This window comes from Struthio camelus, chromosome 1 (genome assembly GCF_040807025.1).
Source record: "Struthio camelus isolate bStrCam1 chromosome 1, bStrCam1.hap1, whole genome shotgun sequence".
NCBI classification, from domain to species: Eukaryota; Metazoa; Chordata; class Aves; order Struthioniformes; family Struthionidae; genus Struthio; species Struthio camelus.
The window spans coordinates 155,689,700-155,715,380 of NC_090942.1; the positions used below are offsets into that span (position 1 = coordinate 155,689,700).

Consider the following 25,681-nt stretch of genomic DNA (forward strand, 5'->3'; position numbering starts at 1 on the left):
TTGAACCAGAGTTTCAGCAGCTGATTTCAACCTGCCTTTGCCGAATAAAAAAACGTTGTACATGCTGATATTTATGCATAGTTAAAAACATTAGTTTAAATGGATATTAATAACAACCTAGAAGTACTTAAGGTGCACACTGGTCATCAGGAGAATGAAAGTGGGAAAGCAATTTACATTCTTTATTCTGTAGTAGAAGTTCAGCTGAAAGGCTAAAATGCCAAACAGAATTCATGCCCAAGGTCCATTTTCACACTTTATCAAAACTGAGGTCACAATAATAAAACAGAAGGTTGGGTGTACTGTACATAGGATAGGTTTTCTGCAGTCTCTTTAAAAAGTCATGTGTGTTCCAGTGTTCATACTTAAGCCTAGTCCATAGTTGGACTTTTCAAATATACAATGTATTAACTTGGTGGCTTAAAGTTTTTGAATCCCCTCCTATCAAGTACTTATATAAATAACAAATTAAAAATAACAAATTAAAATATCAAATTAAAATATGTAAAATAACAAATTAAAAATAGCAAATTAAAAATTAAAAATAATTAAATTAAAATTTAATATATTAAAATAACAAAAAAAAAAGAAAATAACAAATTAAAAATATCTACATCCAACAAACTGTATTTTGACAGCCCTTCAGTTGAACTCTTGGTTTTGAATAGTTGAATCTCCTAATTTGATAAAATGTAAAGATTATCTAATGAAGATTAGTTTTGAAGATAAAAATCTTGAGATTTCCTTGTCTTTTTTCGCTCCTCAATCATGCCCAAAAGATACAGAAACACAGGTATTACATAATCTTCTAAGCTGCCACCATTAGTGTATATCTATTTTTTAATAAATTGGGGACTGAGAAAGAACTTAATTTTAAGGATGCTTCTTGACCATGTCAGTCTTTTTGAGATAGTCTGTATCTTCATGCACATTAATGTAGACATTTAAAAAAGCTGAAACAAGAATAACTTGCTTAAGTAGCTAGTTATTTTTAACAAACATTTGCACTGGTCACTATTGTTTTTTATTGCTATGGGAATAGCAGACAACACTAACAATAACAAAAGATTAGAATAAAACATGTTTATTAAAAAAGAAGGTTGTTTTGAAAATAAAATTAGGACATGGCAGGCTCTAACTATGTATTGCATCTAGAGGAGCTCTTAAGCTACTTCTTTTAATACTGCCTTTCACATGCAATTTCTAATAAGGTAATCTTTAATATGTTTAAAAATCTGTGCTTAGAAAAACAAGCATGGATATGAACAAATAGATTTTTTCAGAAGGATTTATGCACAAGCTGAAATAAATCCTCAGATCATTGCAGTTTTGTGCACACAGAAGAGCTATGTCCGTTGAAATAAATACCCTGTCAGATAGTCAAGTTTGCAAATTTGCCCACCTGCAAGTTGTCAGCCAGGCAAGTCAGTTCTGGGGCGGTAACTCAGGGACTATCTACCAATTTCAGTGGTTACATTTGTATACCTAAATGCATCAGTTTCAGAGAGAGCTCCCTGGCCCCCACAAATCGTATGTGGATATCTCACACCCACACTATTTAGGGGGCCTACAAGACCGCTATTTAGGACCCTACAAGAGCAGATTGGCCGCATCCACAGCACGTAACTCTTAGCCCTGAATCTCCTCTGAGTTGCCTCATATGATCTCCTCATATGGTGCCACTTTTGCGGTCCTAAGGCATGATTGTGTGTCTTTTTAGTTCCAGGTTTCTGGACTCGCCAGTGTAGTGTTTTTGTAAAAAGAAATGGAGGGTATACATTCAGTGACTTGCGACTGCGGGAGGACAGCTTGCATAGCACTGGAGGACACTAATGCTGAGGTGCTGAGATATCGCTAGAGGAGGGATGATGTAAGATGGAGACAGATAAATCTGGTGCATCCTTCACCATATCACCTTTGGGAGATGCTCCTTGGAGCAAACAGTCCCCAGGACCAAGTCCAGAGAGTGGCTTGAGGAGGCCGAAACAGTGCAGGTTCTGAGCGAACAACAAAGCAGGGTGAACGATCAGGGATCCAGTACTTTTATTTAGCAGTATAGCCAAATCAATGCTGAATCAAGGCAAAAGAAGTGTACAGAAGATCTGTTCACTGTGAAGACAGTAGAGAGAGAGTACAATGAACACAGGAAGTTCAATATCTATACTTCAAGGTAATGGAAAGTTAGCATAAAAGTATGTATAATGTTAACTTAGATTTGTTTTATCCACATGTCTGGTTAGAATTACTGAGATAACTAAGCTAGTTCTTTTGCTTTTATCTCTAATCAAAATGAAGCATCTCTAATCTAAGGAAGCATACAGTTGACAGTTGGGCATCACTTTACAGCCTTGTGTTGCAAGTTGAGTGTGTGTGCTTAATGAAACAGGCTGAAAAATTTCCTCAAAGCAATTCTTGAGAAAACATTGGGATTTTGGCCAAAATCTTTTTGCGGAAAGCATCTGCTTTCTCAAGAAAATGATGGCTTAATAAAGAAACAGAAGACAGAGAAATACCTGAAAATTGGAGCCTAGCATTCCAAAGTAGTACTGTGGTGCTGCAGACTGGTGGTAGTTCAGGTGTTTCATGTTCTCTGAGCCCTCCGTGAGCTATAATCCCCAGCTGGGCTGCATCTGCCAAAAGGTGATACAGTCTGAGACTCTACCAGGCTGTGCAGGATGAATTCTTGTTTAAGGATAAGTTAAGTTTCCGTATCAGATGATAGTGATGGCGTTAAATGTATTTTGTTGCTCTAAGTCCACAAGGTCTATTCGGCTCACATGTTCTTAAGCTTTTAATCACCTAACATGCATAATGTAATGCCCCTGCTCTGTAATGAGACTTGGCCTCAGCCTAGACTATGACTTCTTGCCAGCATAACTTTGTCAATTTGAGGTGTGATAACGTGTGACTTGTGACTGTCATGGCTCTGGCAGCCAAAGCTCCCAGTGCAGACACAATTACACTGGCCAAACTTGCTTTTGGGGTAAAGTAGCCTGGCAAGAAGGCAACTTGGCCCTAGTGCTGGTTGTGTTCTCAGGAGAAAGCCCTCATTAGTTTGGTAGAGCAGCTTAGCCATATGGACAGACCTGCCAAGCGCAGGCACAGCTTTACTAATCCCTTCTCTGGTGCATCTGCTGTCCACTACTTGCATACAATTTGTGTTTTTAATGAGATGGTTCTTTACAATGTGGCTCTCATTCTTCCTCCTTTCTGAGCTCTGCTTGGGGTAAGGGAGGTGGTGGTGAAGACCTGGCTCTGGCTGCGGGAAAGACAGAGTACCATACGGGTACCTGCCTTGGGCTGGTGGTAGGTGACAGCCCTCACGCAGCTGTGCTTCCTGCTTTCCCCTCGCCCTCCGTGTTCCAACCCTGACATCTCCCTCCGCTTGTGGCAGGCACTGGCTGCGTGGTCAGGACAAGGGGTGCGGTGCCTTCTGCGCTCAGCTTTCCACCCACCATTGGAGAGTGCATTTACCCGCAGGGAACTCACTGCTGGCTTTCTATAATTCTGAGAGTCAAGGGTGAGATGTGTCAACGTCTCCATTCCTATTCAGCTTGTGTAAGCATTCATATTTGTACAGAGAGAGCTCAAAACAACTATTAAATACCCCATGGCATGGAGCAACGGCCGCAGAATCCAGCACAGAATGTGGAAATTGCATCTTGTAAGAGAAAACAGCTTTATTTAATTTAAAGAATCAAACCAGTAACTATGGTTGCCTCCTTCATCCTACCCCCCTCCAAGGAAGCTGTACTTTACATCCCCAGCACCAGCTAGTGCAGGACCCAGAGATATTTAGGATGGAGGCAGGAACCTTAAAAACAACAACTTGATTGCTCTAATTTACAGTCTGCTCATGCCTTTTTCCCTCAGCAGTATCCCAGACAGGTCCCATACACTGTGTACAGCTGGCTGTCTTGGTTCTGTGCCAAATGAGAATTTCCTGGTATGAAAAGAATCCTCAGTTGTCTATTTTGCATCCTTTTTGGGCTTCCAGAATAGTACAAATCATGTTTAACTGGGCTGTAGAGCAAGCACTGAATATCTTGAAGGAAACCCATAAATCAGAAAGTGAAAGCTGGGTGTTACTGTCCACGAAATGCAAACTGGAACATATTATGTTCCTCAAATTACTCTTTTATTGAGCCATACTGAAATGATGAAGACTATTTCTGAATTGGGTGCTAACAAGTATTTTTTCCTCTGGCATCTAGTGGTAGCGTTAAAGCTGCTGGTCATGCACGCTTACATAATTCTCGTAAGTGGAAGGGCAGGAGCAGGCTGGATTCTCTTCTCCTGCAACACTGTAAATCCAGGCAAACTTCATTTGCTGGAGCAGAATTACTTCACTCTATATTTATGTTAGTTCAACTGTAGTCATCGTCTGGCCTCTTATATATAACAAACACTGTTATTTAATAGTTTGTGGAGAAGTAGAACAGAGGAACACAGAATCTCTATCCAAATGGTAGGGAATTGTTTACTGGACAAAACCTAAAATCCAAAAAAACATGACTGACCAAGGGTTTCACTCATTTCTTCTTAAGACCTTCCCAGTACCTGTGGTGGGGAAAAAAATGAAACTGTTCTTGATTTGTAGGCACAGCTTTTCAAAAGACACAGGAGGTCCAGCAGCACTTCAAAGTTGCTTTTTCTTTTTCCCATCATATTCTGATACCATCTCAGAGCAAAGGTGCCTATTTCCTAAATAGCTATAGCTGCACTGCCAGGTACCGTGTTTGCAGCTTGGCAAGTCACATCCAGGCTGCCAGCCTGGCAGCTGCCCTAATGAAACTAATTGGTGGTTCATCTGTAACGTGGAGAATCCTGTGATCAGAGATTTTGCCTTTGAATATTGACTTTAAAGTGGCAAGTCGCAGCATGCTGTTTTTAGATGGCCCTTCTGCTTTATTAAGTGCTTTTTTGGTTGACTATACTGTGTGATCATTACTGTCTTGTAGCTTCTGCATGATCCTGCATATGCCGCCCTGATCCTGGAAGAAGCCCATGCTTTATAAAAGAATGATGTGCTGTCAAGGCTCAGCCAGCCTTACCAATGAGCCCACTCTGCTGTTCATGCTGTATCGTACGGGAGTCTATGATACATCTGCCGGTGGATCATAAAACATAACCGCGACAAGCTCAGACGTCCCTCAATTTAAATATTTTGGATACAAAATCAAAGGGCATTTACCGATCACTTGACGATCCAAATGTGAGTGTCAGCCCAGCTGTACCGCAGCCCTGCTTCTTGTTAAGCGCTTCGGAAGATGCTTGATGATCCATGTCAAATTGCCCAGACTGATGCCATCCAGGTGCTGACTGGGATATACTGTATGCCATGTGACCACCTGACCAAACCAGCTTAAATGTTATATACCTGTCATCACCATTATATAGATCAGCAAGGGGAAAGGAGAACATTTTTTCTTCTCGTCCTATTTTGCGTCAGACTCTCTTTAGGAATGACTTGCAGCCAGACTGGCATGTTTTGCTCCCAAATGAAATAAGAGAGGTGGGTGCTGGAAGACCCTGTTGTCTGTCCTGGCTACGTCCCAAATGGCCAGAGGATTCTTTGATTCATTTTTGCCAGTTTTCAGTACGGTAGCTGAAAGATAGTTGCCAGTCACTGAAAGTTCTTACTGCGAGTAGGGAGGAAGCTTCACGGAAATGATGCTAAGGGAGTGGTGGCGGAGAAAGGGAGCAGTCAGGGCCCACTTAGCAGATGGAAAAAACATCCCTGAGTCTGATGGATACGATTGTAAAGACCTGACTTTTCTCCCTTTTTTTAAGGTCTTCATTCCTTAATCTGTCTCTCCAGATCTCCTTCAGCTGGCACAGCATCTAAAACTACGCACTGCTAGATAATAAAACCTTTTTTGGCAATTTGTACTGTGGCATCCTGAATGTTTCCATCTGTATTGGTTTGTGTGACGACGCACAACATGCTTGCTTATAATGACCCTTGGAGGCTAACACACTGATGGGATGCATTTCAGAGGTCCTGAGACCTGCATTGATGTCATGGTGTGATGTAAAACTAGCAAAGTATTTGGCTAATCTGGGGAGATGACTAATGTGATTGGAAGACCACTTATCACTCACTATAATAGTGATCTGTGCTGATTCAGAGCTCATTCACCCACTTCCCATGTAAGTGTCTTAATCAGGATGCCATTCCTATTCTGGTGTCTTTCAGTCTCTGCTGTGAAAGCTGTTCCACATATTTCCATATTGTATTCTGTTTACCTTGTCCATGAACCTTCATCTCCCAGTCTTCTGTGCATGCCCTGTCTACAGACTGCAGCGCTGGACTTGCCTTTGCACAGTGAATGTTAAGATTTATAGAATACTGAACAGTTTGGACAGGACGGCATTGGAAAATTGCCTGCAGAGCGTAATGCTTCGGACAATGCACTCAGATCTGAGAGACTGGTGATGAAATCCCTAGTTTGAACTGGGCAGACCAGGCAGTGGAGTCTGCTTGTTCATATCCTGACTTAACACTGAAACCATTGAAACCCCTGGTTTTGCCTTAGAGGAGAGCAGGGAGAAAGATGAATCACGTTTTCATAAAGAGGAAGTTTTCCTAACAGCACTTCATTGATCTTGCTGCAGACAAGTGTAGTAACATTTGTTTCCTAGTTAGCTCCAGCACGCAGATCCCTGAAGATGTGAAACATCTCTGTTATCTAAACTAAATTTGACTAACATAGTCCCTCCTTTATCATTCAAACTTCATCTATACAGGCAGTTTTGGTGGTGTGCCTTTTCCATTGATTATGTCAGCAAAAATGTTACCTGTGTGCTTGGACCGTTGAAACGCATTGATCAACACAGGATAGTTGACACATCTGCAGCATTTTTTCCCAGTGTGTGTGGGTATGCATGCAGCATATTAGATATCCTGAAAATAAACAATATGAGAAAACATGCAGGAGTATCAAGTAATGAGAGAACATAGACACGAGCAGCAACATTTCTCACGCCAAATCTAATGACAAGAATTTCTTTGCTGCAGTCCTTTCCCCCATGTTTTGTGCTGAGTGGATAATGCTTCCAGCTGGTGACAGGAGGGCATTTTTTCATCATAAACCAATATGCATTTAGTTTCAGACCACCTTATGTTTTTACAAGATATAGTTTTTCTTTTCAGAAGACTATTTGAGAGTGAAATTGAATAAGGGTGCTTTAATAGTACATGACGTATGTGGGTGGCTTTGCTTGCTGTGTTTTAGGAGATGCTGCACCTTCAATTTAACAGACAATGCTACGCTTCAGTAGACCGTTATATTACTCCACTATTTCTAACATAGCAGTCATATCACAATTGTACTGCTACATTATACAAGTATGGTTAATTAAACCTAGATATCAGCCCAAGCTCATACAGTGGCTGTGCATGGGTAAAGGAGAAGCAGTGATTTAAAAAAATATGTTCTAGAGAAAAAAAGAGGGAGGAAATGGGGACAGTTAGAGGCAGAGCCCAGAACGTAGGAGAGCAATCGCACAGTGACTGCCAGTGCTTCATTTCGACCTGTGCTGTGCACTCTGCAACCGTGCTAAGTAATTAGGGGAGCTGTTAATTTTTTGTAATATTATTATAGAAAAAGACATACTTCACCACATGGAACTAAAGAGCGATAGCACCAGGCAAGCATCCCTGACAGTTTTTAAGATAGATGTGCAACAGCCGTTTACTTAATGTCTCTGTAGTGCTAGGCATAATAGAACCGTGGGTTTAACATGTCTGTAGTAAAAAATATGTATATCCTCTATGCTATCCTCTACGCTTCCTTCCTGTGCCAGTTGGCTTTTAATGCACAGTTGAAAACAATAAAGTAGAAATAGTTGTGCCTGAAAGAAAAGCTGATATTCGCAGTGAGATTGTATGGGGCTACAAAAATTATTGGCTGGGTCTTTGATCAAATTCCAGGGAGGCAGAAGACACCACAGCAGTAGGACCTCTGGCTGGTGAGCAAGGCACCCCTGCACATGTGAAAGGGGTGAGACCCCTCTGTGAGGGGACAGCAATGTGAGACTCCTCTGTGGGCCTCTGCAGAAAATCAGAGTCCCAGGGTGTTGCTCAATATGGAGTTGCCTGGTATAAATCACTGCACAGTTATCATTCGAGTTTTCTTTTTATTTGACTCATTCAAGCCCAGTACTTGAGTTTCAGGAGGAAAGCTGGCCCTTTTAAGTGGCAGTTAAGTAGAACTTTTCTTTATACTCTTTTATTCGCTGCCTGTTGACCATAAACGTACAAGGGAGAGTTCAGTCTGCCACCAGTCTGTCCTTTAATACCCCATGGCTTATTTCTGTTGAAAACAAATCCAAAGAAGCCCCAAAGGCACAGATGATTTGGGGGGGGAAAAAGCATTAGTACACTGAACTGCTCGATGAAAGGAATAACATCAGCTGAATTAGAAAATTGAGCGAGCGTAGCTGCAGTGCTAGCAGTTAACATTAAAGTGCATTTATTTATGGCAAACACTGCCAAATTAAACCTAGCTGGAGGCTGGTAGGCTTTCATTTAGCACTGCAAAGGGCTCTTTGCTGTTTACGTAACTATAACATTAATCCTTGAACTTACGTCTTCGGTGTATTAAGTTGAACTAATACACTGAAGAAGTAAGTTTAAGAACAAACACGTTAACTGCACAAAATATGCTTTGCTGTAGTTGGTGCTGAGATCAGGTGTGGAGCAGCAAGAAGGAGGCTGGGGAGGTGGGAGCCATCCTCCCTACGTGTGGGCCGGGCTGCGCCTGTGCGGAGCTGAGCTCAGCCCACGAAGGTCATGGTGTATGAGGGAGACAAAAACCCGGGGAGAAGCTCATAATCTTTAATTATTCAATATGTCTCAGTATTTTCTCAAAGCACCTACAATTTAAATGCAAGTTCTATGATAAGTCATTTCTGTTCTTCTTCTTAATTCCATCCAGACTATGATAATCTCATATTTAAATATCCTGAATTCTGGGATAAATGCCTTATAGAGCCCATATTAACATGTCTGATGCTCAAACTTCAATCTACCTGACAGTAAGAGTGTTCAAATTCAGATCAGGTCCTAAGGTTCAGGGTTTGGGGCACCTCAAAAAATTACTTTTAACAAGGTTATTTATATCGCAATAACATTCCTGATACTTTTCAGTTTCCCTTTTTCTCCTTAACTTTTTTTTCTCCAGGATGAAAAATTCAGAAATATAGTTGGTAGGAGTGTAACAAAGGGAATTTCTTTCTATATCTGTCCAGTGCACTTTTTGACTCACCTGGTGTACCAATTTGAAATCAAGCAGTCGGCAATTCTGTCTTGATCACCACAACTCCCGGAGCTGTTTTTATTCCCTCTGTGACAATTGCTATGTCAGCACAGAGTAGAGGAGGAACCAAATTGTGCTTCATCTTATTACAGAACCACCTGGAACTCGGTGGAAACATCCCACTCCCGTTTGCCTTCCAGGTCTGTGATCCGCTTGAAGAGCCTCACCCACTGCCATGAGGGCTTGCCTCCCTGCTAACTCAGCCCTGCAAGAAAATGTATTTAAGCTGCCGATTAGTCTCAAAGATGCCTGACAGAGCTTTTCCTTCTGTTTCGTCTTCTTCCCAAAGCTCAGTTTGCATCTTCTAGGCATATCCCCAGTATTGCCGACTCCAGGTACTGACAATTCAAGAGGTAGCCTCCTTTTCCCTTCCTCCTCTCTAGGAAAGACCACGGCTTACTTTACAGTTGCAAGGTTTACTTTAATCATAGGGGCTAGCTAGCAAGTATTATTGTTGGGAAAAACTGATATTTCTGTGTTATTCCATGAGTGGATCTCAGCAAGTCCCAGTTATTGGGAGGGTTCGTAATGCCGCCATCTCTGACTAATAGGCCAAATTTTCTCGTGTGACTTGGCATCTTCTTATGAAGAGCCCGCTTTGTGGCACCTTCGCTGACAGTGTGGCTGTAAACAGCATCAGCCTGATTCTTTGCGACTCCTTCCCACCCAGGCTCTCGAGGGCTCCTGCCTCCTGGGAGCACCCGCACTGAGGAGCGTAAAGTGTCACTAGGACCCTATAAGGGCCCGTTGGCTCACGCCTCTCTCAAAGGTGTTCTCGTCATGTGCTCACTGAGAGGCAAACGGAGGAAGTTAGAGGAGGCAGTGCAAACCAGAGAACAGAGATTTGCAGTGTTATTCCCTGGTTAGCCTTCAGGTCCCATGCTGGTATGAAGACTCTCTTGTTCAGGCATATGCAGGCATACGTGCACGCATGTAAAGGCTGCCACACTGTGACTGTACAATCCTCTTTCAGAACTCGTGCTCATCTCTTTAATATTTGATAACTATTCGGTAGTCAGCAGAGAGTAGCTCGGCTTATTGGTTACATGGTTATGTAACCAATTATAATTTAAGTTTGATAAAAAATAAAATTGCATTTCTCATCCTGAGAAATAAATTGTATTTCTCACTTCTTTGCATCCACATATTAGCCTTTGATATCCGTACTTGGCCATCATTGCAGTTTGAATCTCTTGCGGTGTGTACTGCATAGCCACATAAAATAAGTGTGTTCTTCATCCTGTGATTAAGGCGATGCCAAATGACATCAAGTTAGGGTTGAAAATTGTTTTCTACTCCATAACCAGATAACTGTGCCTTGGAAGCTTATTATTGCCTTTTCAGGATCTTCAAACACAATTGCAATGAGGAGATTATTCCATTCCCATTTCTTCTCCTGCCTTCCCCTACACTTAACACCTTCCCGCTTGCTTGCTCTTACTGCAGTGCAATAGAGGGATTAAACAGGATTCATCTTTCCTTTTTGCCTTGATGTTTTAGTGCATTTCAAAATAAAATATGATTTTGATAAATTGCACCCTAAAGAAATAGGAAACCAGAGGCTCGAGAAGAGGCTTTTAAGTTTTAGCAAAAAAAAAGAGTCCAAAGCAGCAGGCAAACACAAAGTAATTTCAAAGCTCATAACGTCCTCTGCTTCTGTGCAGCTGAGATTCTCTCCTGGACCTCTCCCTTATCCATCTGCTTAAAGAAAATCTCTGACAAGTATTATTCTCTGTGTTAGTACAACACTAAATCCAGTACTTAAACTCTACAGTGTGGGGGAAATGCCTAGCATGACCTTCGGTCTTAGGTATCCTTTCTTTATCTTTTAGAAGTATTTCCACAAATACATAACTTCGCTTCAGCTTTTTATTTCATGTGGTGTTGAAGCCAGTCCTGCGATTTCACGTCTTCTTATGTTGGTAGATTGAACTGCAGGTGATAAAGGCCCTATTTGATTCTGTAAACCAATTGCCTTTATTAACCCCCTTGGTTTATCCCAAGTTTCCAGACTTTTTTCCTCCCTCCAAAAAATGAATTTAGTGTTTGCGAAAAGTAGCTAATTGACAGTGCTAGGAATTGAAAATGTCTGTTCATCCACTTGACAGGCACAACACAGGCAAAGTCTGCTTCCCTGCACTGCCCATCGAAAGTGTCTCAACTGCGCTCTAGAGAAGCAGCCTTCTAGAGAGGTGAGAATAATTCAGTTTTCATGCCCATTTAATGCTTGGTAGTTTTTGTGATGTGGCCACCTGTCCAGTGTGAACTGAACTGAGACCATCAGTTCATTTCATACAGACCAATGAGCAGCCATTACGTAGGCTAATGGCTTGTAGTCATTACTGATGTGGACTGAAGTTGAACCCTTTATGGTCTTTGTGTCTAAGGATAATGGATAAGCGTGGCAACCAGTTTCCAGCTTACCCAATTTAGAAATTCTGCTATGTCAGCATGTGCTTGCTTTTTGCAATCTACTATATGATCGTCTGTATACCAAAACCCACTTTCTATTTATGGCTCTCTGAAGAGCCATGAAAAGATATTATTTTGAAAAATTATTAACAAAATTGAAAAGGACATAAAGTGATGTGCATTAAGGAAGTTTATTTCCTTGTTTGGACTTGGAGAAGGATGTAATTTTGTAAAATAAAAAGGCAGTATTATTTTAAGGGGAGACTGTATTATGTATCAAAGATACACTTAATTTTAATGAGCATGAATTTAATCAAAATTCAATTTTTTTTTTTTTGTAAGGAAAGCAGATTTACTTATACAGCTTCTGTTTTCATTTGCCAAACTAATTTTTACAAGAACTTAGGCTTTCCAAATTGTGGTAATGTATTTTGCATGTTTTGTGGAATGTATTAGTATGTGGCTTTAAAAAAAGTAAATTAGCTACCAATTCCTATACAGCATCTAATAGATGGGGTAGAATCTGCTTTCTCAGTTACTTTAAATACCTCCAGCATCCGAAAAATAAAGGCTAAGCCTGAAAGAGGGAAGTGGCCTGTGGGTGTGCTTTCTCACCTGTTCTCATTAGAACAGGCTAGCCACCACACCAGGCATAGCAAACGCCTTTGTTTCTTGCTGCTAAAAGTTTTAAGATTGGAGAATGAATATTTTAACAGAGCGGTATTGCGTTTACAAAGTGACAAGCATGTGCCGTTGCCAAACACGCATTTAAATCAAGTAGGCAACAACGCAAAAACTGCGATGACTGCGGTAGCATTTTGTAATCTCTTGGAGTGGGTGATGTTTGGCATAAAAACCCGGAAGGAAAGCCCCGTGTGGGATCCTCCCCACCTCTGAACGGGTAGGATAGACTATAAACATTCGTAAGCTGTAACATGCAGTTGGTTAAAAAAACAAGGTGAATAGCAGGAGATTTAAATTCTGAAAGAAATGAGGAAAGTACAGATGTGGCAAAAGCTGTTAGCAGCAGTGAAAAGCAGAGTGAATTGTAATACATGAAGACCATGACGAGACTGTAGCGTTACAGTCCGTGTAGCTGTGAGCCTCTGAAGAGGTATGAAAGGAAAAGTTTGTAGCAAAGTATTAAAGCTTTTTTTAGACAAACTGAAAATCTTTTCCACTCCTTTCAGTTATATCTGGGGGTCTAATAAATGATATTATCTCTCAGCACAAACCTTGTCTTTCATAGAAAGATTTACGTGCGTATGTGACGTGAAATCCATTAAGCAGATCTAATTAGACATCCATGCCACAATGTCCCCCGAATTAATGAAATACGTTCCAGTCCAAAGGAAATCTCAAAGGAGCATCTAAACAGGAACAATGCCTGATAAGTTATCTTTGGTTTCCTCCTTCCCCTCTTATAATGAAAATGTCCAGGCAGCTAGAATTAATATAAAACTGTGAATAGCAAATACAGAGTCCCAGAACACTAGGAGTAAAAAGAAAGCTGGACTTGTGGGTCTTTGACAAAGTAACTGGAAGAGTCAAACTGAGCCTCTCACCCAAAATGATTGAACTCTGATCCTTTCAGGTACGTACATACCATCCTTCCTGTTTGTATAAATCTTTAAATTATTTTTTTTTCCGATTCTTACTATGTAGCATTACAACATGGCAAACATAACTAATGTGGCAATTTAATCAGGAGTCGCATTGTGTCTCCTTTTAAGCTGAGTTTTTTCTCCCTCTATGACATACATATATAGATAGAGATATATGTATAGCTTTTTATAGAAATCCTCCTCCTACACCACATGGGAAATGAGTGTCAAAGCACACAACAAAACCAGACACCACTTCCTGTTGAAATCATGAAAGGAGGGACAGGCGGGAGTAAAAGCATGCAGCATTAAAAAAGAGAATAGCTTGAAAGACCCTCAAAAATAGAGGAATAAGGAATCGAGATGGCATGAGACAGCCTCCCCTCCCTTTCATGAATACGCAAGCAGCCTGAGCAAGCCCCTCGAGGGGCTGGGAGGCACTGCCTGCACCCTGTGGGTCCTGGGGCTGGGACACGCCACCCGGGAGGGCAGCCAGGGCCCCCCTTCCCCGTCCCTCGTCCCAGGGTGCCCATAGCGGCATGGGGACCTGGAGACCCTGCGGCTGCTCCCCGTTGGCCAGACAGACCTGCTGCCCTGGGGCGTCGGTGGTGGCACGAGATGTTCGGGCAGTCAGGGAGGTGCCGCCTCCTCCCCTTGATAACAGCGGCGAAAATGCTCATTATGGATTCTCATTTTAAACATTAATTTAAAAAAGCCAGAGAGGAAATGAAAGCTAGTTTTATGCCCGCGTTGCTTACTTTGGACTGTTTGTTCCACTTCAGTGGGTTGTTCTAAGTTGGGTTTAAATGAGTTAAATCCTGGCAAGTCTGAAGGGAGGAGTCACTCTTGGCGCAATGGACTCAACACCCCATGTAAGAACATCAGCGTAGACACTTACATGGTTTGCAAGGCTGGCCTCCAAGTTACGAGTATCCACAGCTTTGTGTCACCTCGTTTCCTAGACAGTCAGGCTCCCAGCTATGGCCAGTTCCACAGTATGTAGGACTGTGGACATTTAATTGACATCGTATTTTGAGAAAGCAGGGTTTCTGCCAGAAAACAATACAGAAAACAGCAACAAAAGTGTTACAATGCAGAAAAAAAAATCCTCTTGCCGTGGTTATTTTTTAATTCCCATGAAAAGAAGCCACATCTGCTTTAGCCTCTGCAAATAAGCAATATATTTTAAAGATTTTACTCCCTCATAATATTTGTCCCAGATAAGTCCTGGTTGTTAATTATTCTGGCCGTAGTTCTTCCTTCCTCATTCATGTTGTAACATACCACGTAAGGTAGCTTTACTCAACGCAGAGAAAAGAAGCAGAGTCAGCCCTTCTAGCTATTCCTGACAGCTTAAATTAAAATCTTTTACTTAGCTGACTTCATTAAGAAGAAAGAACAGTTAGTGTTTGGGTGGAGAGGAGGAGTCAAAAATACCAAGTTCCAAATATGAACCTCCCAACACTCTTGAGCAAGAAACTGTGACATGTGCAGCCTAAATAGCAGCAGTTCAGTTCCGTAGCTGATGTAGCAGAGATTAGAGAAGAGGCAAAACCATGCCACCAAATAACAACTGCCTCTTCATTCCTGGTTTGCACTGCCTCCGGCATGGACTAGTAAGACATGTTTCCAACAAGCAAAATAACTAAGCCTGGGGAATATTAATCTTTAGGGACTCGTTCCATTTAATTTTATTTTCGTGTAGGAGAGAGTAGAGAGGGGAGAAGAGCATAGTTTGCAGTATTCACCATAACTGTGTGTGTGTATGGGTGCACGTGCTTTTTCTGTGTAGTTCTTAACTCCATATGGTGCCTCCTTTCCCTGATTCTTCCGAAGCATTCAGAATGAGAAAGAGCAGCTAGATATAAGATCTTGCAACATGAACTGTCCCTAGCCAAGTTTTTTTTTTTTTTGAGAAAATTAATTTTCTGCTGAAAGGGAGTGAAATTGCTTCATACTTTCAAAAATATCTGTAGAGCAAAAGGCCTAGCATACCCCATTGGTTGCAATGTGCAAGGCTACATATACATTTCTATTGTTGAACCAAAGGCTTGGCACGTAATGAATCAAGGGGATTTATAAATAATTGCCTTGGAGATAAGTCACAGAAAATCTTACATCTGTTTCTTTGTTAGTACTTCTGTAGTGTAGTCATTTTAGGAAAGACTGAAACTAGCTGATGTAGATGTTTCCTCTCTCCTAAAATGATTTTGTGCCTGGCGGTTTTTGTTTGGTTGCTTCAGAGCAGGGTGTGAAGGAATTGTGATCTGAACACATTCGTGTTGTTTGAGGGGCATCCAGTTCCTGTGCTTCACAGTCATAGTTTTCACTGAAGCATTGGGAACTGTGAATATGTTTTTGAGGGGAAAATCAGTCCTGACATTAGCGAATAAATGCATTCAACCTCCCCACTGTTCACTCCCCAGCCACAGTGCGTTAGGGCAGAAATCCTTTGAACCTTGCTCTGAGCCATAGTAAATGCCCCTGCTGCAAATTTTCACTGACACGGCCAGGACAGTTTTCAAGTGTAACTGAGAGAACTGTGGACTAACAGATGCAAAGTGGTCCTGATTCTCAGTGGAGTGGAGGGAGTAAAATGGGTGTAAAACCAGGGCTGGAGGGTGTAGTAAAAGCACAGAATTCTTTGTTCTCCCACTGGGTGTTTCCTGACCCATCTGCAGAGAGAGTCCCATAAATACAGAGCAGTAGACTGAAAGCCTGGAGAGAGTAGCTGACATGAAGTCTTTATAAACCTGCCCTTTGGAGTTGTAGGAAGGATAACAGTAAAACTACCAGAATAATAGAGCTACCAGAAATTGCTAATATTTCTTCAGTGTAGCCTCTGTTTCCAGATCAGCTTAAGCTGCTTTCCTTTTCGTTTTTATTTAATTATTTTTCCTTGTATCTTAGTGTTTCCAGAGATTACTTTGTCCTTTTTTCTTAAGCCGTCAATTCACACTGTGATCTGAGACACTGAGGAACAGAGGATCTGATGCCAAAATACTAACAGATTTAAGGTATCAAGAGGCAAGTCTCAGGAAATAACTCATTTGTTCAGGCATTCAGAGCAAATATTTATAAATTTCTTCAGAAATAATTCCCATTACACAAAGCCAAAAAACAAAAGGCAGCTTTTATGGATGTGTTGAGACTGGTATGGATAACTAAGAACAGGACTGAGAATAGGAGGGAAAGAAGCAATCATCTGCTTTGAATTTTTACAAGTACTGCCTGATAAATTGATTAAAGTAGGACCCTTTATGTGCAAATAAAAGACCTGGATTATAAGGACTCTGGAAAAAAAAGGACTGCCTTTCCTGACTGGCTAAGCTTACCCCGAAGTATATGAAATGTCAGAATCAGGAAGTGGAAAGCTGAAAACTTTGGAAATAGTCCTCATAGGTTGGGAAAGACTGGCTATTAGACCTGATCAAAAATTATTTGCTTTGCTGGAAAGTTGTGATGAAAATGAGAAATATTTAACTGAAAACTGGAATTCAATATACTAGTTTTTTTTCTCTAAAAAATTCTAAAAAAAAACCTGTGAAGTTAAATCTAATTGCATAAACTGTGTTCTATCAAAAATAATTTGAAATAAAATTTTCAAGCTTTAGTTTTGATTAATGCAATTACCTTGACTTAATGAAGTTATGCCTGATTTACACAGGTGCAAGTGAGAGCAAAATCACTCACATTTTGTCTTCTTAAACATACTGCACCAAATGGGAAAGATGCATAGAGAACTGTTATATTGATCAGTGCAAAAATGGGGCGAGCGTTCTTAATTTGGAATAAAAGTGTGCAGAACTGGGTAAACTTTAGAGAATTTATACTCAGTCCAGTACACATATCATGAAGGGTACATTCATGAATGTAAAACAAGAATCAAAAGTCCCAGCAACTGGACCTCTGTCTTACACGCTTGCAGTCCCTGTCTGCTCCAGCGGTGTCCAGTTACCGCTGACTGGTTTGTGCTGTGATCTGCTGGCCAGGTGCCCCTTGCGTAGAGGTCGCAGGCGTGAGAGGGACCAGCTGATGCAGAGCTCTGTTTGGGATTGAGCTGTCCCATCACAGGTGCACCCCAGTTCCTCTTGGCTCATGGGATCAGGCGGATACTCACTACATGGTCCTACAGGTTGGGCACAGAAGACCTAGCACATAGGAATTCCCACACTGTGAGCAAAAGAAGCTGAGAGGTCTGTACATCAGATACTGATTTACACATTCATATTATACTGTAGGAGCATTTATTTTGGCTTAGCTGAATCCTGAAAAAACCCACAAATCACAAAACAGCCACTCTCCCTTGTGATACTGCACCAAAACAAGCCACTTACAGCTTGCAATAAACTTGTCTACAAAACAGTTTGAAACAAATATGGTTAAATCAATGCAAGTATTGATGAAGCCTTATTTTGTTGCTGTTGACAGGATTGTAGCCAATTTCTTACGTATTCCCAGATTGTCTTTCATTAAACTTTTTTGGATTAGCAAAGGTATGCTCTTTGCAGCTGCAAAACAAGTAGATAGCACTGCTGTTCCTGATGAGCACCAAAGAGTATTAAAACTTCCAACTGCAGATCTGCTTCTCTTTTGTCTTGCGTAGATACTGGGCCTGTGCTTTGTTCCTTTAGATTTGCCCTGCTGAATCAAAATCTGGATAAAGCTTTAATGTATCAATGATTTTGAGCCTTGCTGTTACACAGTCACTTTCGGTGTGGATTATGGTGGCTATTTTAGCAGAGCAGAGCAATAGTAAATGATAATTAAGGACGGAAAAATAATGAGGTTATAATACGCTGTTGAAACTGCTGGAGAAATAGAGGCAGGCAGAGTATGGCCGTCTAAACTGAAATCTGGCCATGCAACCAGAGTAAACACTGCTGGTCATACAAGAAGGTCAGTGGTATCTTTTATGAGCGCAGGTGACGGTAGCCATCTGGTTCAATTCTCCTTGAAAGGCTGCACAGTGACCCCAGGAACGAGCTGCTGTAGTAATTTGGTGCTGACTCAGAGGCAAAGGTGCCAGATCTGGAAACACTAGCAGCCCTTTGTGCAGCGCCTTCATTCAAACATTTCCCATTCAAAAACTGCTCCGACTTAATGTACTGACGTTCCTCGACACGATACACTCACAGTCCAACATAGTAGGGCTTCAGGCAGTGAAAGCCGTAACTGCTTCTCCCGTGAAGTGGAAAGTATGTATAATGCACATGGTATCAGTGACTAGTGTTTTATTCATTAAAGGCATCCTAGTTTTGTAGCATTATGTCCTCAGCAGACCAGGCAGAACATATGCTTTGAATTGCAATCCGGAGGTTTAGTATACATTTCAGAAGGTCTGATGTCATTTTGAACTGCACATGGCATTAAAATATTTTACAGTTCATGCACAGAATGAATACCCATGTGTATGAAAGTAATTCGTACCCTAATTAAGGGACATTCATACTGCAATCAAACTCTAATTGAGGGCAGAATACACTGTACACCAAGTCTAAAAGGTCACGAACTGGCAAGGTATTGCTTGTGAAGGCACGGATCCTAGAAAAACTTTGTGGGCTTCCCATTGCTTTCACAACTAGTTCTGCGGTTAATGGCATTATTGAATGGACAAAGGGGAAGTGTGCCTTTACAAGGTCAGGCTCAAATATATTAAAGTACCCGTTCTATCTGGGTCTCACTTTCTAAAACTTTCAGCAAGCCTGAGTCTACAATGTAGAAGGATAAAACAGAGATAAAAGACAGGAAACAAAATAGAACACAAGTAAAATGGTCCTGCTACACGTCTGTTCTGTTTGTTCCCTGTTACTGTTGCTAGCATTTCTATGCCTACTTTAGAAACAAACAAATTGAACTGTTTGTGCTTTTTCCATACATTTCAGTGTAGCTTTCCTCTCGGTTTCCTTTTGTGTTCCAGCCATATCTGATATCTTGAGGCACGAGCTGTCTTTTTATTTAACCTTTTTCATTTTTTCCTGAGCCTCGGTGACTGGTATGTGTATACCGCGTCTCTTGGTATATGTGCAATTGTATTTTAAATGATTGTTAAATATCTGAGTATTACAGAAGGCACTACTGTATAGTTAAGAACTGTAAATATTATTATTCCCAAATAATAACGCCTGGTTCAGATCCCAGTCTTTTCTCTTCTGCCCGTGAAGTTGTTCCTTGAGTGCTGATTTTGGTGGGAGCAGTCCTGGTAGCACAGCAGAACTCACTTGCGTGAGTGTAACGGTCTGACTCAGAAGTTGCAATTCACCTTGTCCCCGCACACAGAGTCCCATATAAACCATAAGCAAGCAAGACATGTGCTGCCCATTTGCTGCTGAGGGTTCATTTTAGCGCCTGTGCTTTTCCCAGCTCTTCAGCTTCTGCTGGCCGCCCCACACTGTGTCCTCCCAAGGACTCTGGTCTTTTCGAATCTTGCCCTGGGAGAACTCCTGGCATGATGGCTCTGGGCATACGGGGAGAAAACATCTATGGACCCGTTCTCCAGATGCTGTTATTTTCGGCCTGGGGAGACAAGGGCTTGAGAGAGGAATGTCGTGTATGCAGATGGCTCCTTTTCAGACTGACTGAAGCTCTCCCTTACTGAAATCCACCAACACAACCACTAAGGTGAACAATTAATTAAACATTGTTCCCAGCATCTGGGCATTTGAAGAAAACCTTTTCCTCACAGATCAGAGAGGTAAAAAAATTACATTTGTTTACTTTAGGTATGTCTTTAAGATAGAGTTGCTCAAGTGGTACAGAAAGCTATGTGAATTTTCTTTCTTTGGTTTTAATTAAGCTTATTTTGCTTGGTTTAAGATGCTGAACACTCCGTTTCACCTAAACTGAAATAGACCACTCTCAAACCAAAATACGTATTTCCCAACAGGAGTTTGCAGGAATTTTAAATGAAAGTGATGAAAAATCTTTGTTATATTTACCTGTTGCAACTTGCTTGTATACCAAAAGGCTGATGTTGCGAGCTTTGCAGATGAGGGACCTGTCTGTCTCTGTACCTATATTTGGGATTCCTCTTATTTCTCCAGGTTGTTATTTAGAACGTCTCTGACTCCCTTCTCCCCTCCTTTTGCCTGCCAGTGCTCTTCTGGCCATTTCGCTGGTGCTAATGGCCTTTTCTTTCCCCACCCATTTATTCCAGTCCCCCTTCCAGCGCTCGGTGGCTGAACAACAGTTCTTGGACATCATCTTTACATCACCTCCTTAGAGGATGAAGTATAATTTTTCCTTTTACGATCCGAAAAAAGTATAGAGCGATTTATGTGATGAACTTCTGCCAAACAATCACTTTCAGAGCGCTATTAGTGAGGGCCCCTGCTTTCAGCTTTTTAACATATGACCTCAGCACATTGAAATGGCCTTTTCAGGCATTGGAAAACTCAACAACATGTGAAAAGAAGTCAAAGTGAAAGCCCAGGGGTGTGTCATAACAAGACTTAACAACTGGCCTTGTTGCAGAGATGTTCAGGAAAAGCGTATTAAGACTGGAACACCACACATCCTCCATTTTATATTCTTAGGTTAGTTTAGCACCAAGGTATTATTAACACACCAAATCACTGGTTGTGTCTGAACAGAATCACAAGAGCTGCTGGTTAGAAAAATGCACAACTAAAATAGCTCTTCAGGAGGAAGCTGACCAGTCTATTTTGGGGAAAATACTGTAATTCAAACAAGACACACTCTCACTAAGTACTTTCTCTGGTATTTGCTAGCTGTTGACCTTTGCAAGGGACCAGCCCACCTAATTCCTGTCACAGAGGCCCCCTCTGTACACTCAGGGAGAGAAATAAGCTCTTTCCAGAAGGCAGCTTGATTTTAGGCTCTTCCCAAGAGAAACTCAATTCATCTATCGCTCTTTTTTGGCCTTCGCAAGAGTGAACTGTGCTTCTAATTTTAGGGCCTCAAGTATGTTTCTGAAGTTGAGAGGGATGAATCTAAACCTATACGTGTAACAGTACCTGGACCCTTAATGGCTTTTTTCCTTTTGAAAACTGAAGTTACACAAATCCAGACATATATCACAATGACATATCTAAGCTAATCTGTGTAAATCTGCAGATAATATTGTAACTGAAGTATCAGTTATTCTCTGGCAGCTCTAAACGAACTAGTCATAGTCTTTCAGGGTGATACAGTTTATAAGATGAGAACAGTTAAATTCTGCCTAAAATATAGACAGAGGTGTTGCACTGCCTGTGCTAAAGGAAGCTCATGGTGGCAGGAATTCCAGATTGCTTTCTGGGAGAAAAGGCAGAAAGACTTGTCTGATATTTGGAGAAGCATCTATGTTTGTGCCTTTTGTTGCAAAGTAAAAGACATGCAACCTGGCTACAGATTATCAACCTTTTTTCAGATATTCATTGATAAAGTAATGGAAGAAACTTCCCCTTGCAGAACATAAGAGAGAGCTGCTAAAGAGATATTTGAAGGAGTACTCCGTGTGGAGTGAGGAATCTTGTGCTAGTAGAGGTTCTTCAGCCGTCCAAGAAATGCCATCTATCACTGGCAGTACTATACTAAGTAGAAAGGGCAGAGAACCGAGCAAGAAATCTGCCAGGTGTCTCCCTACCATAAAAACATGAAGTGAAACTGTAAGGCGAGCAAGTTTCCACCAGTGGTTATCAACAACAGAAGAAATGTTTTGGCCAAATGTAGAAATACTCCGATTATAGAAGACTTCAGGTAAGGCCCTGGAAAAAAGCCAACATGGTTTTCTTTGAGATCATTTCACGCAGATGAGTGGAAAAAATGCAGAAAGCCGAAGACCCAGGATTTGAACTGCTGGCTGCATTTCTGAGGTGAAGCTAGAAGTTTAGCCTCTATGGAAAATGCTGTGCCGCTTCCCACCTAGATCATGGAGTCCTGTACATCCAAACTGGGAGGAAGAGGACCTAATTTTCTCTCTTGTAAATTAGATAAAGTATCAAGAAAGATATAAAACTGAAAACAAAAGAGGGTGGTAAAGAGTTCAAGCTTTCATTTTTGCAAATGAATTGGATCAATGTGGTAAAGATGTGAGGTAAAGCAATAACCTTTGTGCTTGGAAACTAAATAGTTCAGACAAGCAGTAGGAACACAAAATTATCACTGATAAGATGTAACTGTAGTATAAACACCCTTTCTAAAAACTGATAGGTTGTTTTCCAAGACTGAAATATGAAAATCATTGATTTTATCTTGTTCATGAAAGACAGAAAGGTTCAGCAGGGCAAGAAGGTAGGGAAGAGAGTGGGGAGAGTCTACACAGTCTACATTAAAGTCAGTGCTGCACGTTGTATGAATATGGATAACTCAAAACTTGAGGATCTTGAAAGCATGTGGATCAATATTAAACAGCAGAGCCTAGGTAACGACTGTAATGGTGGTCCTCAGATTGCTCACTAAATTAGAAGAGAGAGCAAGATCTGTTACTGCTTACACTTCTGTCTGTAATGGATGGAAAGAGAATAGCAGTGGTGTAGGGGATCGCAATGGGAGACATGCTGCCTCATGAAGACAACACGAACACATTATTAAACTTGAATAGAAGATAGATGAGAATATCCTACCTCAGGAAATACCTGTCTTTGTAAATCTTCTTATGATGGATAAAGATGATCCACCCTAGTGCCTGCTGATCACTGTGATCACTAGCTGATTACATTCAGTGCAGCAAACAGATAATGTGGTATAAATGAACGAGAAATATATATGCTTTGTCCCTCAGAGGGATCAGAGCTAAGGAAAACGAAGAGCAAAATAAACTAGGAGAAAATACTCTACCATAAAAATGCAATGAAGAGTTTTATTAGATGACCAGATACAGATTCTGTTATGGAGTGGAGCAGTATTGACAGCCCCTTCTGTTTCAGGATTATGAGGAAGGCAGTAATTAGAAATGACAAAGTAATAATTATAGCAAAATGATAAAGAGAGTAAGACTTGGTAATCGGTATAAGTTAGAAGTTATGAAGTGTAGAAAATTGATGAGGGAAGCTAAAGGCATCAGGGAAAAATCAGTGGTTAGCAGAGTTGGGGACAGTGAGGATTATTTAAGTATGTTAGAAAGAAAAGATATCCCAGCAATAGTATAAGGCATTACTTGATGGAGATGGTAAAATTGTTAATGAGGCAGAAAAGAGAAATTGTCAATAAACATTTCTGTTCAGTATTTGGAAAAAAGCAAGATTACATGTATCAGTCAGGTGAAGATGGCAAAGTACTTTCCAGCTCAGTGGTGACGAAAGAGACGTTAAACGTCTACTATGTTAGGACAGACTTACAGAGCAATTTGGATGACTCACAAAACTGGCCCATTAACACTGATTGCATCCTAATATGAAGAAATGCAAAACTGTTTAAACTGAGGCAGCAGGCAGATGACACACCTTCATCAGTGGATGGCGTTCTAGGACGTTATGGTTTTTAAGAGGATCTAGGAGGTTGCAGTTGCTACATTGCACATGATTCAGGAAAGTGGTGAGAAGAATCAGAGAAAAATGATGAAATAGAGGGGAGGTTTTATATCCAAAAAATTGCATTTGTGAAATTGGTACTGACTAGAACAACTAACATGCAAGTCTGGGTATTGAAAAATTAGGGTGCTGAAGAGAAACACAGAATAATTAGCAGGTTTGGAGCAACTGCCTTTCAGTGAGAAACTAAAGGTTTATCCTGTCAAAAGAAAATGGAGAAGTATCTTGGTTGCTGTATGTGAAAGTACCTGCGTTATTAACAGGCTTTAATGCAGCAGAGGAAAGGCTAGCAAGAGGCAATGGCTGGAAGTTGAAGTCTCACCGCATCAAAAAAGAAATCACAAACAAATTACTACACAAATTAGCAACTGAATCAAACTACCTAGAGAAGCCTTGGTTCTTCCTTTCCTACTGACTTAGGATCAAAATCTGGTGTCAGTATGGAAGATACTTTTACCCTGAGACAAATTAGGATTTAAACAAATGTAAGTTATAGGATTCAACTGAGAGATGATTAGTGACATGTAAAGGTCCAAAGAATAGACTCTAGGTGTAATTAGTTCCTTTTGACCTTACACCCTCTGAATCTCTGCATCCACTGCTGCTTCTACTTAATATTACTGCAACTGAACCCTGACTCTGGAAATGCCTCAGTTTGCCAGGAGTGGCTTACAGAGTCCATCCTCAATTCGTATGCTCGTGGTGTTTGTATCTTCTCGAAGCTCCTTTTGCATAGCAAGAACAGTGGGAAGGGGAGATGCTGTAAGTGAGAATCAGACTTGAAAAGTGCAGCGGTGACAGTCTCACGTTGGTCGGAGTCACGCAGATGGAATAGGCTTCTTGGGCTATGCTGGGTATGGGGAAAGTATGCATGGCCACATTAGACTAGTACAGGGATCAGTTTATACAGAGCTGTCACATGAAGAGTAAGATGGCATAAACCTGAAAGAGGCATTTGCAGAAGTGCTCAGCTTTTGTCTCCCTCTGCTCCCATTTGGCTTTCTTAGGAGCAACCATTTCAACAGTGAATATGTTTGATAATCCTTCTCGGAAGCACTGTCAGCTTCCAGAAACCTTTCCAGGACCATTGTCAAGAACGCTTAGCGAGCTGAAACAATGATAGCAGTGATCAAAATTACTGGCAATATTCACTTTTCAGTGACACTTCCCTCCACCTTTTCGCTAATCGCCTATACTTTGCTGCTGAACTATTGCTATCATAGCTTAGAAGGAAATTACCTCACCTGGCCGTGAAGGTAACACAAAAACCTCAGCAGCTTTTGTTGTATTTTGAATTAAGTAATGTAAGGACAGCAATAAAATCTGTTAACTGCTGAAGTAGTTCAACAGCTTTGAACATTTGTAGTGTCTGTCTCTCCTAGGCTTCCTTGTTAGAAGAATTATTTTATCAGAAGACAATTTTTTATTATCTGGATCCTAGTCTGCAGCAAATCAGGCAAAGCTAGCATCAGTATCTCAAGTCCTCCTCTCTCTGATACAGCCTTGCAGTCACCAAGACGTTGTCTCTGACTTCCTCTTCTGAACCTGTCTGTCCCTAGCAGTGCCTTTTTTGAGAAGGGTATGGTATATTCCACTGCCTTTCTAGGCTTGCGCTATTGCTAACCCCAGCCTTTTGAAGTCTTGAGTCAAGATACCATCATTGTGATGTTTGTTTTGAAGTCTTGCAATTTTCATATTTTTAATTGTCTTCTGGTTTGGAGGCATCAGGGTTCAATTACATCACATTTTGAAGCTCTGCTGTTCAATGACAGCTTCTAGAAATTAATTTATATCAGTCTTTAGCCATAATTAGTGTTCATTTAAAGTACACATTTAAAGTAAAGTGAAGGAGTTACTTCAGGTAGCTCTC

At 41.0% G+C, this 25,681-nt stretch overlaps 1 protein-coding gene across 3 annotated transcripts in view; it reads left to right on the plus strand.

Annotated features, from left to right (window-relative positions):
- The window catches only part of SH3RF3 (SH3 domain containing ring finger 3), a 261,079-nt gene that overhangs the window by 80,746 nt on the left and 154,652 nt on the right, over window positions 1–25,681 (plus strand). The window contains exon 2 of one of the 3 annotated variants that reach the window (XM_068925927.1): window positions 11,432–11,515. The exons of the other annotated variants lie outside the window; for them this stretch is intronic. Coding sequence (XP_068782028.1) covers window positions 11,432–11,515 — 84 coding nt within the window. The remainder of the gene's footprint in view (window positions 1–11,431; window positions 11,516–25,681) is intronic. 3 annotated transcript variants of the gene reach the window in all.